This window comes from Crocodylus porosus, unplaced genomic scaffold (genome assembly GCF_001723895.1).
Source record: "Crocodylus porosus isolate Cpor-Errol unplaced genomic scaffold, CroPor_comp1, whole genome shotgun sequence".
NCBI classification, from domain to species: Eukaryota; Metazoa; Chordata; order Crocodylia; family Crocodylidae; genus Crocodylus; species Crocodylus porosus.
In genome coordinates, this window is record NW_017728949.1 from 50,368,401 (window position 1) to 50,383,611 (window position 15,211).

At 35.9% G+C, this 15,211-nt stretch overlaps 1 protein-coding gene across 1 annotated transcript in view; it reads right to left on the bottom strand.

Annotated features, from left to right (window-relative positions):
- PSMD14 (proteasome 26S subunit, non-ATPase 14) overlaps positions 1–15,211 on the bottom strand; it is a 72,723-nt gene that overhangs the window by 11,972 nt on the left and 45,540 nt on the right. The window contains exon 8 of the mRNA XM_019554156.1: positions 2,513–2,620. Within this exon, the coding sequence (XP_019409701.1) occupies positions 2,513–2,620 (108 nt within the window). The remainder of the gene's footprint in view (positions 1–2,512; positions 2,621–15,211) is intronic.

The window sequence follows — 15,211 nt, forward strand, 5'->3', positions numbered from 1 at the left end:
AATACTGGGTATGTATTTATGATCTTTCAAATTCTGATTTCAATCATTTTACCTATTCACATTTAACTGTATTCCTTAGAGTTATCCTAAGCTCATACTTTATTTATATTATACAAAATGAAAGTAAAGATTTTAATTTAATGATTTCAAAGTTGTTCCTTATTAAAGTTAAAGATAGATGCATAAATTAAGTTTAAATAGCCTTCTTGTGTATATATTTCTATGCAATACAGATAAATGTTTTAAGTTACTTTTTACAAGGATCAATAATTGTGTGTTAACTATGTTGCTCAAATGCTATTATAACTGTTACAGAAACATTAAAAACTTTTCCTGATTGATAACTTAATTTCAGCTTTAAGTGACTTAAGCTTTCTGTAGTCTTCTTTAATGGTTTTCCTCCTGCTAAAAAATTGTATATGAAGTTCAAAATACATTACAAGTGAAGAGGACATTCTGAAACATTCCTCTAGGTTTTAGAAGTACTAAAACGGTGCTGGACAATCTCCCTTAAAATCATTCTCTTCTAAAGAAAAAACATTACTTAAGCAAAATCAAAACCACTGATACTGTTCCACTCATCTTAAAGTGTCACTACAACAGGTTAACTGGAAACCTCTAATATCAGTAACTATTTACATTTTAAAAAACAACCTTATTTAAAAAATAACCTAGTTGCTTTGTTCCAATACAAGGGCTTCTTCTAGCACTGGTTAAAATTAGCTAGACAGGTAAACTATATGTGAAAGAGCTCTGTTAAAAATGACAGCAAAGAAAAACAGAACAAGTACTTCCAATTTAAGTGCGTCTTTTGTTTCCCCGAAATAAAAGTGAACAAAGATAGGGGTTGAAATCTTAGTCTTATATCAGCCAATGGAAGTTTCTACATTAAATTCAGCAAAGCCAGAATTTTACACAGGTACTTTAGAACATAAGTCTACCTTCATTTGTTCTCTGGGGAAGGAAAAGGTTTTAAGACATATGTACACTTAATTTTAAACAGCAAGATTTTTAGCATAATGCTGTACTATAGAAACGGTCACTGCAGTCTTGCAATTAATAAAAGTTATGGCCAAAACACAGAATATGCTATGCTGCGATGCTATGCTGTGAGATGCTGTTTAACCTTTTGTAAAATATAATGAAGTAGTATGATACTATGGGGGTTTACAAGAGAGGTCATTACATAAAGTCTAAAAAAGCTCAGTAATATATTCTCTTGAAACATGCAAGCATGGGCTTGCCTATATCCAAGCAAAAACATTAGTAGGTTATTTCATAGTCATTATACTTTGCAGTTTTCACTGACTTAAAATCAATAGCAAAACACTTCAACCTTTCAAAACAGAAGGTATTTTACTTGCATGAATATTTTTCTGTTTTTGTTAATGGAATGTATTAATACTTAAAATAGAAATAGAAAAAACCACTGGCGTTTTGAAGGTAGTGTGTTTAACAATGGTGACTTAGCTCCCAAAGGACAGCTGTCTCAGTAAAAGTTGAAGTCTATGATTTCAGTTTTACGGTGATGTACCATATTGTCTTTATCCAGTATATGCTGTATTTAGCAACATACATTACTATTTTCAATGTAATTAATTTTCCGATACATGATTAGCCTTCGTGGTTGCAAATATCCATGACTTATACAATACATTTGAAAATAAAATATACTTTTCTGGCAGGAAAAACTGTAAAAACATTGAGGAACAAGAATGCTACAGATAAAGCATTAATCATTCAGGAGGATACTCTTTTTTTAGAGCAGAAGATGCTTCTTAAAAATGAAGGCCTGCTTCACTGAAAGTCAGAAATTTGACCCCAACAGCTAGTCAACCACAAAAACCAAACCTCAGATTAAAATAACTGCAAAAACAAATTTAGCCTTTTTACTTAATAAACTCCTGCAAAGATATATAAACAGAGGACTTTGCTTGGATTGGTCAATCATAGCTTATTGAAGTGGGAATAGATTCACTGAATCTATGTTGCTCCTAATGACATCATTAGAGATTTTTTGTTGCTGTTGTTTAGAACAAAGCAGAAATGGAAGTGTAAATTAGTTAAGGTGCAAAAAAATGTAGGAATAAAGAAAATGGAAAGAGAACCCAAGAAACAGAAACAGGACAGAAAAGGTATTTTAAAATGCTTGTTTTAGAATAATTTATTTTTAAGGAAATCTCAGGCCCATGTTAGCAGTAGGAATTTTAAAACTCCAGTACTGGAAAAATATACTAATGGACCTCCGATCGTGTAATAGGTCAAAAATAATAAAGATGGGGTTATGTTCACAAACCCCTATATTTAGACTGTTTTCACATGTGGTTAATTTAGGGCTCAGTCTCACACTTCTAATTTACATGAATAATTCTGTCCATCTATTAAGCTGTTCTTCTATGGGTGTACAAAATACCGCAAAGATGTGTGGTAAGAAAACTGAAGTATAACCTCACATGCTCAAATCCTGCTAAACAACACCAGTTTAACATATATTATCAAATACTCAGTTTACCTGGATAGATGGCTTGTTTAAGTGACCCAGATTTGAAGTTGTTTGTCTTGGTTCATGTCCCAAGACCATCATATTAGCATTGATCAACCTGAAGGCATCAATAACAACCTGTAAAAACAAGATGTCAAGTCAATTCTTTTTAGAAAATGCAAGCAATGGTGCCAAGCAACAGTGGACAAGGCATGAACAACTCACATCTGTTTTTGGCCTTTTTCCAGAAAATCATTTAATTATAATATTAATAAAAAAGAACTCCTGCTGGCTGTGCCATCAGCACACCACATCTACTTTGTATTGTAAGGTGACACCAATTATTACATTTTTCACGGAACTGTAAAGTTTTATATACTTTTTATTATCATACCACATTGAATCTCCTACTGTACATACTATAAACTTCAAAGACACGCATATGTTTGTCACCTAAATCTTATCTAATCAAAATGAATGACAGACAGAGACTAAAACTGAAAGTGAGCACAAGCTAAGGGACTGCGTCTAAAGCCCAGTCCTGTCACATCAATTATACCACCACAATACTTGAAATGACAACAAAATTATAGCCAGCAAGGAACTTGCCCCATGTATTCCCTTCTAGTCAGATGCTTTTTGCTTCTTCTGACTAAGAAAAGGTCTATAAACTGTCTGATGGATTAAAAAGTCCTTGTCAGTGTCATGCTCAGGATTAAGAAACAGGGTAAAAGAAAACCAAGGTCATTTATGATTAAAGGTACATAGTAGGTAGTATTTGGTTATTTCATTACAAAAAAGCAGAGCCTCTATCTAGCTTATTCCTATACTTTGCTGAATCCTTTCAAGAAACATTTGGAACAAAATATTTCGTGGCCTCATATAATAAAACTAGAGGTGCACCAATACATTGATGCAATATCAGATCGGCACAGATATAAAGAAAATTGATTGTATTGGAAATCAGCCTGATGTGGCCAATAAATGCCCGTATATGCGCGCAACCGCAGCACAGCATGTAGGCGGTGAAAAGCGCAGCCCAACAGCATGGAGAGCTGCGTGCAGCTGGTAAGTCTGTTGTGGTGTACAGGACGAGGAAGAGACTGGGTGTTGGGGGGAGGGGGGCGCAGATCGACGCCCTCCATGTTGAGAGTGGGCCAGGGACTGGGTTAGGTACTGCCCGGCCAGGGCAGGGTGGGTGCAGGATGGAGCCGTGGCTCATCCAGGCAGTATGGGGGACAGCTCCTGTCACTGCGTGCACCCCAGGAAGGTACGTAGCGGGGGCATGTGCTCCCGGATCTGCAGGGGAGGCGGGGCCTGCAGTTACAGGCTGGGGCCAGGGCTGCGCCAAGCTTTTCCCAGAGCATGAAGGCTGCGCTTGGGACTCTGGGACCGTGCTCAGAGTTATGCTCCCAGTATGTGGGACAGCTGCAGCCATCCCAAATTTCCCCATAGCCCCCCCCACTAGACTCCCCTCCTAGCGCTGCTGCTGCATGCTCCAAGCGCAGTCCCCACATGCTGGGAGCGTAGCCCCAGCCCCAGCCCACCCTGCCCCCCACCACGCACATCTGGGGGGCACACTCTCCCTCAGATGAGCTACTGCTCTGTCCCATGCCCCACCCCACCTTGGCTGGGCAGCACCTGCCCCAGCCCTTACCCATTCTCACTGCAGAGGCCTTGATCTGACCAACCCCACGCCCCTTCCCTGCCCACCACAACAGACTTACTAGCTGCATGCAACTGTATTAGAAATCGTATCAGCCGATATGCCTCCTTAAAAATCGGCTATTGGTATCGACCCCCAAAATCTTTATCAATGCACCCCTAAATAAAACAAACAATCATTTTGGTCCCAGTTGCAGTGAGAGACAGCTGAGAACACACTACAGTCATGTTCTATGCTCATCACCTCTATCCATCATTCTGTTGCTTACAGCTAAGCTTACTTGTTTATTTAGGTTCTGATCCTACAGCCAGACATGGATACATGAAATCTTGTGCAAGATCAAAATCCTACTGAAGTCAAGAGGTGTACATAGATTAAAGCATTTGCCTGCATGAATGTGAGGCATTGAGGCCTTATGCTTAGACTGCAATCCTGTCATATTCTTAATGTAGGTTAATACGTCAGAGGATTTTAAAACTTTCATTGAAAACATCGGCTCAATTTCCATTGCAGTTAGGGTATCTTTTCCCACTCTAAAACAGTACTACATGGCATTATGTACTATGGTCATCCATCCAACATATTAAGAAGGTAAACCTCCTGGTGTTTTAAAATCGCTGCTTCTTGAACAAGCAAGAATACAAGTATTGTCCATATTGGAATAATAAAATGAAATATGGCAACTAAGTTATTCTCACCAATTCAATACTTCCCTTTAATTTATACAAATATTATTACTGACCATGAATTCACCTGTCTGGGGGTGCAATGCAAATAAGATTAAAGGTCACAGAGAGAAATTAGAAATGAATTAGCTGATATCAGTATGGAAATTTAAAAACTGCTTGTCAAATCTTAAACTAAATCAGCCTAACTGTTTTGGCTTGTTGTGCATGTCAAAGAAGCCATCGTTGCACTTTACGCAAAATTATGTTTATTTCTGTGGTGGAAGCAAGTATCCAAGACTTAAATACAAAAACAGAAGATACTTTTATTCACATCAAGGAATTTATTATTTTTTTTTACTTCTGCATGTATATAAAGGGTAGGGGTCCATATCTTCCTTTAGGCATGAACAGTACAAAGTAGTTACGAAGCTCATTAAATAAGCAGCTATTTTAAAAAAGGGAAATTATAACTCACTTATTCCATTAAGTGAAATGTCTTGATGTACATACAATCCCTAACTCTTGACTGATGGGTGGGATTTCTCCCCATCTCACATTTTAAAGCAGCACACAGAAAGTATACGTGGAAAAGTATTAAGGACCCAATATAAGTCAGACAGCGTGGTGACAAGTACCTTGTAGAAACATGCAACCAATATTTTTCTTTCCAATGTGACCTGGAATAATTTACCCACACACACTTAATGAAAGGAAAATAATTTATTTAAATACTTTAAAAAGAGATTACATGTAATTAATCTGTAAAACAATAACCCCACTAAAAGTTTCTACACATCTCTTCAGTCTGTTTTAATTTTAAAACATTTATTAAAAAAGGTTTTCCTCAGCAAATATTACTTTAGCCTGTGCTATTTTATAGCTAGCTTTTTGTGTACAAAGTACATCTTATCAATTTTCTAACTACTGAAATTCCATTTGAACCAGATGTTCTAATTTGTGAACACCTGCAAATGCCCAACCGTAACAACTGAGGAGTATAAATAAAAAAGTAAAGCAAAGCAAAAAACCCACAATTTAGTCCTCCAGAGACTGCTAGATAGAAAAATCAAGCAAATAAAAATTTACCCTGAGGAGCAAGATACATTAACTTGGCAGGGTACCATAACCACAAGGTGCATCATCATAATTTAACTTACTAATGGCTACACTCCTAGACTGGAGTTTAAAAGACTGCTCCACTAGAAATTATGGAGCCTATCCAAGAATGAAACAGCATTTTTGACTCTCCAGTTGTTCCAATACTTTGGTTTGATGTAAATTTTTTAAGTCAAGTTTCTGAAAGGAAAGACTAAAAACAGTTTAGCTATTAGGCTTTGTAATATTAATCTGATAACATATCAAACATTTTAGGGTAGCCACAGTGTCACATCTGAATACCTTTCAGGTAAACAGATCCTAGACAATCTGCTGCTCAAATATTTCAGCTACACTGAACATGAGTCTGGCCTGGCAACCCTGATTCCTTGAAGTAGGTTCTGTTATTCTGGTGGCATTACCTGCATGAATAAGCCTTGAGGACTCTGCACGTGAAACTTTGGAGAAAGAAAATGAAAATATCTAGTGAATCGTTAGCTTACTACTTTAACTACAACAGGATATCCTGAAATCACAGTGATTATATACCGAGACAATAAGGATACAAATGCTTGCTCTCTCTCTCTCTAATCTAGATAGGAAACAAAAAATAAATTGAATGACATTTTTCTTTTTCTTGCTTGCTTTATGAAAACCAGTAAAAACTAAATACTTTAACTACACTAAGATTAAAGGAATTCACTGCGATCACTATAGCAACTGTCTTGAGGAAACTAACATGCTCAACAACCTGCAACCTAAATTTAGATCTAATACGCAATAAAAGCATAAATACATTAATATATCCTACATTTTCATTTCTGTGAAGTCTTCTAATTGCTTTTTGCACAGTGAGAACAAATCGGTTCCTCCTTTAGAGCATCATATCAAAATAAATAGACTCATTAATGTCCAGTGCACTAATGAGCAATGGGTGAACTAGGTGTTAATTATGCCACAGTAAGAATCAAGGAAAAAGCCCTGGTGAGCATTTGGAGGTGTGTACGAGCCGAAGTCTTTTCTCTATGTTTGTGTATTTTGAAGTACAGCATGATGCAATCAGATGACAGCAAGATGGTCACATCCTATTTTACAATGGAAACTTTAGACACAGTAATTTGAATAGAGAACCCCCAAGGATTAATTAAAGCAAAGCAAAACCACATTTTTCGGAGTTCCACAGATTTTCTAAATGATCAGGATTTACAGTGGTTCTAAACTGTTAGTTTACATTGCACTTGAATCATCTCCCTGCATCTTTTACTATATTAATGAAAATAGTAACACAGTTCACAACCCCCCTGCAAAACTCCCTCTTTAGAAAGGGGCAAAAAAGTCCAAGTCTATGGTTGTAGGATGTTTTTTAGATTATGACAGCAGCACATTATAAAAATACTTTTCCATACTGCAACTCTTTCACCATCCTGACCATTTAATTCTTCCTAGTACAAGTGTCTCGAGACTTTTCAGAGGTCATTTCAACAGCAGACAGCTTATAACAAAACCATTAGCAGTTTGGCTAGCTTAAGGAAACCTCTTACTTTCCTTTTTTGTTTATTATCACTGCATGAATCTGCAGCATATGAGAGTTTATAATTTCTCAGGCTTGTTAAATTCATGTTAAAGGTCTGTTTTCTTGTTGAATAAATTTTGTTCATATAATGCTGCCTATTTCATATACTGAGTCTTTAATAGCACCTTTGGTCTACGCGCAACTCACAGATCAAAACAGAGGACTAAAATAGGGGTTGATGATGCTATTTACATGTGTGATTCCTGCTGTCTTCTTGTTAGTAGCTTTAATATAATAGAAGACCTTGTCTGTTTTGTAATTAACACATCTTTACTGGAGAGATATTTGGAAGTGATTGCTGTGAATATACTGGTTAGTAAAATAAACACAATCACACACCACTTTCTGTTATCAGACAAATTTGTGAATTGTACACATTATACTCCAGATCAACAAACTGTGATATAACAGCCAAGTAGAAGACACATTTATATAACCCTTTATTTTTCTGAAAATATGTATTCAATCTGACCTTGCAAATATAATTAGCTTGTGGGATGTGTGGATTTCAGTACCATGGATGCTTTACTAATTGCAACTCTTGGAAATAGATACTAAATATTTGGAAGCTGCCAATACAAAATAAAAACTGCATCTTTTTTGTACATCTGTCTTAGCTTCAAAAACCATAATAATCTAAAAAACAATAACTATACAATATTTTTCAAGCAACTCCATGGGGTCAACAGCCTACAATAGCATCCAAATAACAAAGACTGCAGAGTCAAAAGTCAAAGCATCTTTAAACTCAAAAATAGTTTATAATGTTTTGGCTGTTTGTGCAGAACTACGCCAAATATGATTCAACATGTTTTTCTTTCACATATTTTATCCATTACTATGCCACTGTTACAGAAGCAAAATCTCTAGATTATCTACGATTTTTAAACCGTACACTTCCATCCATAACAACTTTAAAAGAAACATGTTCAAACAGACTGATCAGGTGTATACTATTTAATTCAAGGACTAAAATTTACAGAGCCAGAGAGATACAAATAAGTGCTGTACTTCCCCATTTCTTTAGGATGGACTGTCTCAGTACTGGCATATGAAAAAAATCAAACAATGTTTTGGTCAAATTTATTTCTATAATACTTTTAAAACTGTATACGTCATTCCCAAGTCTTTGTAACAGTAAGTCTACTTACTCCTTTTATGAAAATATACCTGCATTTTATATGGTAATTACATAAAATAATAAAACCACAGTTAGAGGTCAGTCAGCCTTGTTATTTCAATTTAAAACTTCCGTGACATCAACATTTTTGAGGCAAAAACCTATAACATAGAAGCTATCTTTAAAAATATACTGTGGCCTTGAAATTAAAGTCTACTTATTGTTTATATCACATGTTTATGAACAAACCTACTAGTGCATAAGAAAAACTCTGCAAAAGATATAATGTCGCTATGCCAGGTGTGGAAAAAGAAGTAATGTCCCTTCTAAAACATCTTTTATCACCTGCAACTGACCTGTTATCAACTGCTTAGTTTGTTTCTAGATTCTTTAAAAATTAAATGGAACATGTGACCTTGGCAGTGCAGCTGGGGTTTATGACCATTTCGTTATTTATGCTGCCATGCACTGTTAGACAACCACAAGTGAAGAACATCTTCTGTCCCTTGTAAGCCCACAACATAAAAAATTCAGAGAAATCTTACTTTTTATGCCATTTCCAATGAAAAGCACTAAGAACTAAAACTGACTCATGCCAAATGCATATCACTGAAATGCTGTGATTGTGAGTTTGAAGTTTGAAACTTGGAAATTATTTATAAAATGTCAGTTTTAGCTCTGGAAGAGAGATTCCTAGGAGTATGTGCATTTTCTTTGTTTATCCTTGGAGAATTGCTTGCTATGGTCAAATGTGCTGTACAACTTGAATATCCATATTGGGAGAAGAGAGAACTACAGTCTTAATACATTTATCTTGACAAGTGAGGGCATGCATCCATAACTCACAAGCAGCAAAACCACAAGTTTTAAAGCTATATGCCTTAATGAAGATAAATGGATTATTTGACGTTCACCATGGTAAAAGGTATTTAAACATTTAATAGTTTTCAACAAAAAGTCTTCTTGGAGCTTTTTTGTTTTGGGGAGGGGAATGAACTAAAATAACTTATAAAACAGTTTACAAAGCAAACATTTGTCACCTAATTTAGAGCACAATAAAATCCAAATGGTGTTGCAAAAAATTACAGAACACTGACATTCACTTTAACAATAAGGTCTGTAATGTTCTATTTTACAATATTCAATTCAGAAATTTAAAGAGCTATTTACTCAAAGCACATGGGCCACAAAAATGTTCTCTGGAAAGTGTAACTAGCATAAAATTCTGCTGGCTTTCAAATGAAACAAGGATGATGGAATGAATGTTAACGGGCACATGATTTGCATGTTATGCCTAATGTTTACAAACCCTGGTCTGAACTGAAGTATCAATACAGAGCTACCTGCATCACGATGCAAAGATAATACCACATTTTCTTGTATACCACACATCCCCAAATAAGACATGGACGTTGTTTTTGGGAAGACAGAATGAAAAAAAGATTTTTCTGGTTACAGCTACAGGCAGCCGGCATAGAGCCTAACCTTCAGTTCACTCATCCTCTTGTTCCTGCTTAGGCAAAAGCTCTAGTTTTAACCATTTCATAACTAAACTGACTGCAATTCATGTGGCTGCTTGTAGGGGGCAGGAATTATTTTACAGCATCTCCATGCTTCCATTCTGGGCAGAAAATAAGCTTCCCTGCTTAAGACATGTACTCCAATTTTAGAAGACTAATTCTTTGGGTAAAGGTGCATGAATAATGTGAGTAAATATGGTAGCTCTCCTACAGAAAGTGCGATTCTAAAGTGGAACAAAAAAAGACCATACTCTTACATTCACCAGTAATTAGTTTCCTGCTTGTATCAAAACAAAGCCACTATAAAAATAACAATTTCCTTGTTCTGAAAATCTGAGTTCAAGAATGAAATTGCTGACATCAGATAAAGATGCCTCATCTTTAGGTCACTGAGCCATATGCATCTTTCAGTTAATACTATGAGTTGCTCTATTTCCAGATACGTGGTAGTTATTTGACTATCTGTTAAAAGAACTTGTAACCCCATTCAAGCTCTGAGAGGACAGATGCCCACATCACAGAACACGCACACAAATGTCATTCTTGTTGACAGTGTCACCAGATTCAGTCAACGGTTTTGTTTTGGTTTTTTTTGGGGGGGAGGGGGGGAGGAATGAAGAATGACCTCTAGGAGAGGTCACTCTGGGGCAGAGTTGAGCCATACTGGTGTAACAATGTTGGGGAAGCATATTTCTAAGATTTCAGTTCTCATCATTTGACAATGTAGAAGTGAGTCACATTCAAAAAGCAGCCAAAATCTCGTGCCTAATTTGTCCTTATGATGATTTACTACAGGGTGTTCAATAATCACACACTAAAACTGCAGTAAAGGCACAAGAGTCAAGTTTTCTTGAATTTTTGATTTATTCCCCCCATATTTCTATTTTCCCTCAGCTTATACATGCACCAAAAATATCCAAGAACTCTCTAATAGAGGTTGGAGGAAAAAGGGCTACTAGAAGTTCAATGACTTTGCATGTGGGAAATGATTTAGGCCCATTAAACATGTCCTCAAAGCAATGTCATTTCTATTAAAAATACTGAATCTTTTCTTCGCAACAATTTAATTGAAAGAATAAAAATATTATTAATTCTGTTATGGTACCCAAAGTGTGCTAAGTACAGCACAAATATACAGAAGGTGCCCATACTATCATAGAATAGTTTCTACTAAAATGATGCATTATAAAGTCTGCTTCAGAACTCTTACGATGCATAGTAATTGAGAATTTTTCATTTACATCAGACTACAGAAATTTTAGCATGTCAAATATTAATAATAAATGTTGCAAAAGGATTAAAAGGTCTTGGCACAGAACAATTGATAGCATATGTTAAAAAATAAAAGAAGAGTATTTTCATGTTTAATAGTATTGGTGTAATAATTCAGAACAAATAACCTTGACACTTAGCCTCCAATTTATTAGAACTACTAGTTTTATTTTTAATTTTGCCTAGTTGATTGCTATTCTCTCTAACTGCAGGATTAGTACTTCCAGATTGTATTTTAATGACAATCTAAGGTACCTAGCGCCTAGGACAGATTCATTTTCAATCTATTTTCATAAAAACATAAATTTGTCTTATTTTTAAAGTAAACTTTTCGGATGGTTTCAGGCAATTAAAAAATGTACTGCAAAGTATGATTTTCTTTTAAATACATTCAAATACAAGTTTCAAGTATTACATCTGTCCTTTCACCCATTTTTTGTGATTTTAATAATATTTCCCTGGCTTCTTAAACTCATTCTCTTCTCTTCTTTGCCACTGTGAATGACCTAAACAAACGAAAGGAGAAAAGGGACAGACTCCAGTTCTCAGCTACAGGAACTACTTGAAAATTCTAATATAAGCAAGGCTAAAAGTTGGAGACTAACGTAAGTTTTAAATATAGTAAAGGAGAATGCTGAGGCTAATGAGCGAAGTTCTAACATACTAAAGAGAGTAGCCAATATCTGTTTGACTAGCCTTGGCTTGACACCTTTTGATCACCAGACAATCCTCTCAATTCCTTCCAAAGCAATCCAAATTTAGGTTACAGACCATGAATATCTGCAACAAAGACCTGTCTCTGAGCACAATCCAGCTATCTTTTTCTGTTGTCAAAAGAGTTTATTAAGCAAATCGTCTTTTAACATTTGGAATTTGAATATAGCAGAAGACAGCAATGCTAAGAGTGGACATGTATATTCAGGACTGTACAAAAGATAACAATCCCTCCTCCTCACAGTTTAAAACCTAAACAAATAAAAGAAAATGTAAGTCATGCAGGACAGACTGAAGTCTAGATCTGGAAGTGGTACTTGTTTCTGAAGGAGAATCAGAATTCCAAGGCTTCATAGAAGAAATGTGCCTTAAGCAGAGACTGCCACCAAAGAGGGGGAGATCATTCAGAGCATGACAGATGGAGCTGCAGTTGCAAGGATGATATACTATCAATGCTTATGTTGAATTTTAGTACCTTCTTCAATGCCTTAATAAATCATCTCAACTATACTTAGTGAATATCTCCTTGGTGCAGGAAGAATTAAAAACAGGATGAAGCAAGCCAACAAAATTCTAAATGATAATGTTTGATCCAGTGTTTTCCTAAAGTTGCTGCTGTTTGGTTTATCATCCTAAACTGAAACCTAAATGCACCTAAGCCTGTGACAGAGAGTAGTATGTTCATATTGACCTTGTGGTTAAAAACTCTGGATTGGGACTCAGGAAATCTGGGTCTGGTTTCCAGCTCTGACCCAATCTTCACTTAATCTCCTTGGTCCACCGTTTTTCATCTGCAATATGATTATAATAGAAGTTTTACTTAACAACTCTCCATTTATAGAAAAGGCTTGTGTTTTCTTAGTATCTACCACAACTGGCCACTGAGTCTAGACTGACACCTCCAGGGGCTATTATAATGGGGATTACAAAAGTAAGCCCATTTCTTAACTTTCTGCTTAAAAAAAAACCCAAAAAACCCCAAAAGAATGTATCTGACCACTTTCACAGGTAGGACACAAAACCATAAACCATGACAGAAATAAGCAATTCAGGAGTTTCTTTGGAGAGAAACTGCTTGAATGAAGAATTTTCAAAAAATTCATTCTAATTTTCAAGCTAACATCCTAACTGCAGTTTCCAGGATCTCTAAAACATTGTTTTAACACCAAATGCAATATCCCTCCTTAGATCTCTTAATGAGAAAGACATGACAATTTCAGTACCTTCCAAAATTATCCTAAAATAATTTCAGAATATGGACTGAGCTTAAGGTCAATGATATCTTTACGTTTGCTGACATGTCACAAGATTAGCACACAGAATCAAATATACAAAAACGAAGAAAAATCAACCCTCCTGAAAATACATATAGATTACCCAAGTTGTTTTTGCTACATGATTACAAATATTTTCCAGAAGTTATTTTGACAGAGCCTTACTAAAATAATTCACCGCAATGTACTAGACACTGACATCATGGTTTCAAAGGTATGTATACATTACTGAATTGATACAAACATGAGAGGTTATGTGATAAAGTTCAGCATGCAAATTAATAACAAGAACTGGAATTAGAGTCACTGTCTTCTACAACCTAGTCAAGTTCCCAACTAACTGGAATAAATTTAGTTTTAAAGTAATTTAATTCCTACAATACAAGTAAAATCAAACTTATTTTTCTTTTATTCTCTGGATTGTAGTAACGATAACTAATCAACCCAAGTTTCATTCTTGTTGCTGATATTATTATGATACCCTTGTATTTGATGGGAGTTACAGTTTTATGGACAGTTGGGATACCATTAACCTATACATATGAAATGTTGGCACACAGTTAAGAATATGAATAAAAAGAAGATTTAGATTGTTACTTACTGACCTATAAAATTGGCCCACTGTACCTATGGATAATATCGATGAGCTGGAGAGACCAAAGTGAGGCAAAAAGAGGTCAGCACTACATTTCACTAGTGAGAAAACTTTCTTCAGTTGAAGTGGAGACCCATGCCATCAAGTTCTGTGGAACTGAAATATCCCTCTCAAAATACTAAGGGCCAGATTCTAGTCTACCTCTTAGGTATGTAACTGAACTTAACTGACCCTTTCCACCCTGAAAAACTATGGATACAAAAAAGATGGTTGGGCCCTCCTTTCTGAATTTGACTCAGGTCTCAAGTATCAGATATGTTACACAGGATATGCATTAATATACTTTCAGGGCCCTGAACAGGATGGAATATAATCACATTTAAGCACCAAAGTGCACACAGATGTCCAATGGATGGACTAGGATCTGGCTCTAAGTGTCTAGCTTTTATAGCTGCAAACAAAATAGCTTAATGGCATCATCATACTTCTTGTTTCCCAAACAAGCTGAGTAAAACTAACAAGACTTTGGTTGGTTTCTCAGGACTGACTTCCACACTGAAGAATCACATCAAGTCTACTCTACTACTCCTTGGAAACACTATGAATCAACCCATTTAAGTCATACTCATAAGTATAACTATTTGCTACTTCCAAGACACCCAAAGCACAATGATTTTCTTTAGTTTTAAGTGCTGTATCAACTCTTGGAAAAATGTCTGCCTTCAACTGCTGAGCCTTGTATGCATTCTCATGCTTAACTTGGCAGTGAGATAAATGCCTTAATTAGGCTAGCTGTCTGGTACTACAAAAGGTAAATCTAGATTCGGATCACCTGTTTCTTTAAGAACATTAGCTAACGTTTTAAAATATAAGTGTACATAGGACAGGTTGTATTTTAACAGGGTAGCTCATCAAGGTGAACCAGGCTCCCCTTTAAGATTCACTTCAACCAGCTTGCCCCGTCTACACAAAGGTTTAAAGATAGATTAGTTAAAATATTAGTCATTGTGTTATTTGTAATTACTTTAATCTTAGTCAACATGTACCTTGTATTAAAATAGGGAAACCACATCTCAGCTTTCGGAGCTCTCTCAGGCCAGGTATACACCACAATCTTTTGCCAGCATAGCTTTGTTGGTAAGAGATACAAGGAGGTGTGATCTCCGACTGACATAGCTGTGCCAGCAAAAGCCCCCCTGGTGTAGCGGCTGTTACACCAGCAAAACTGTGCT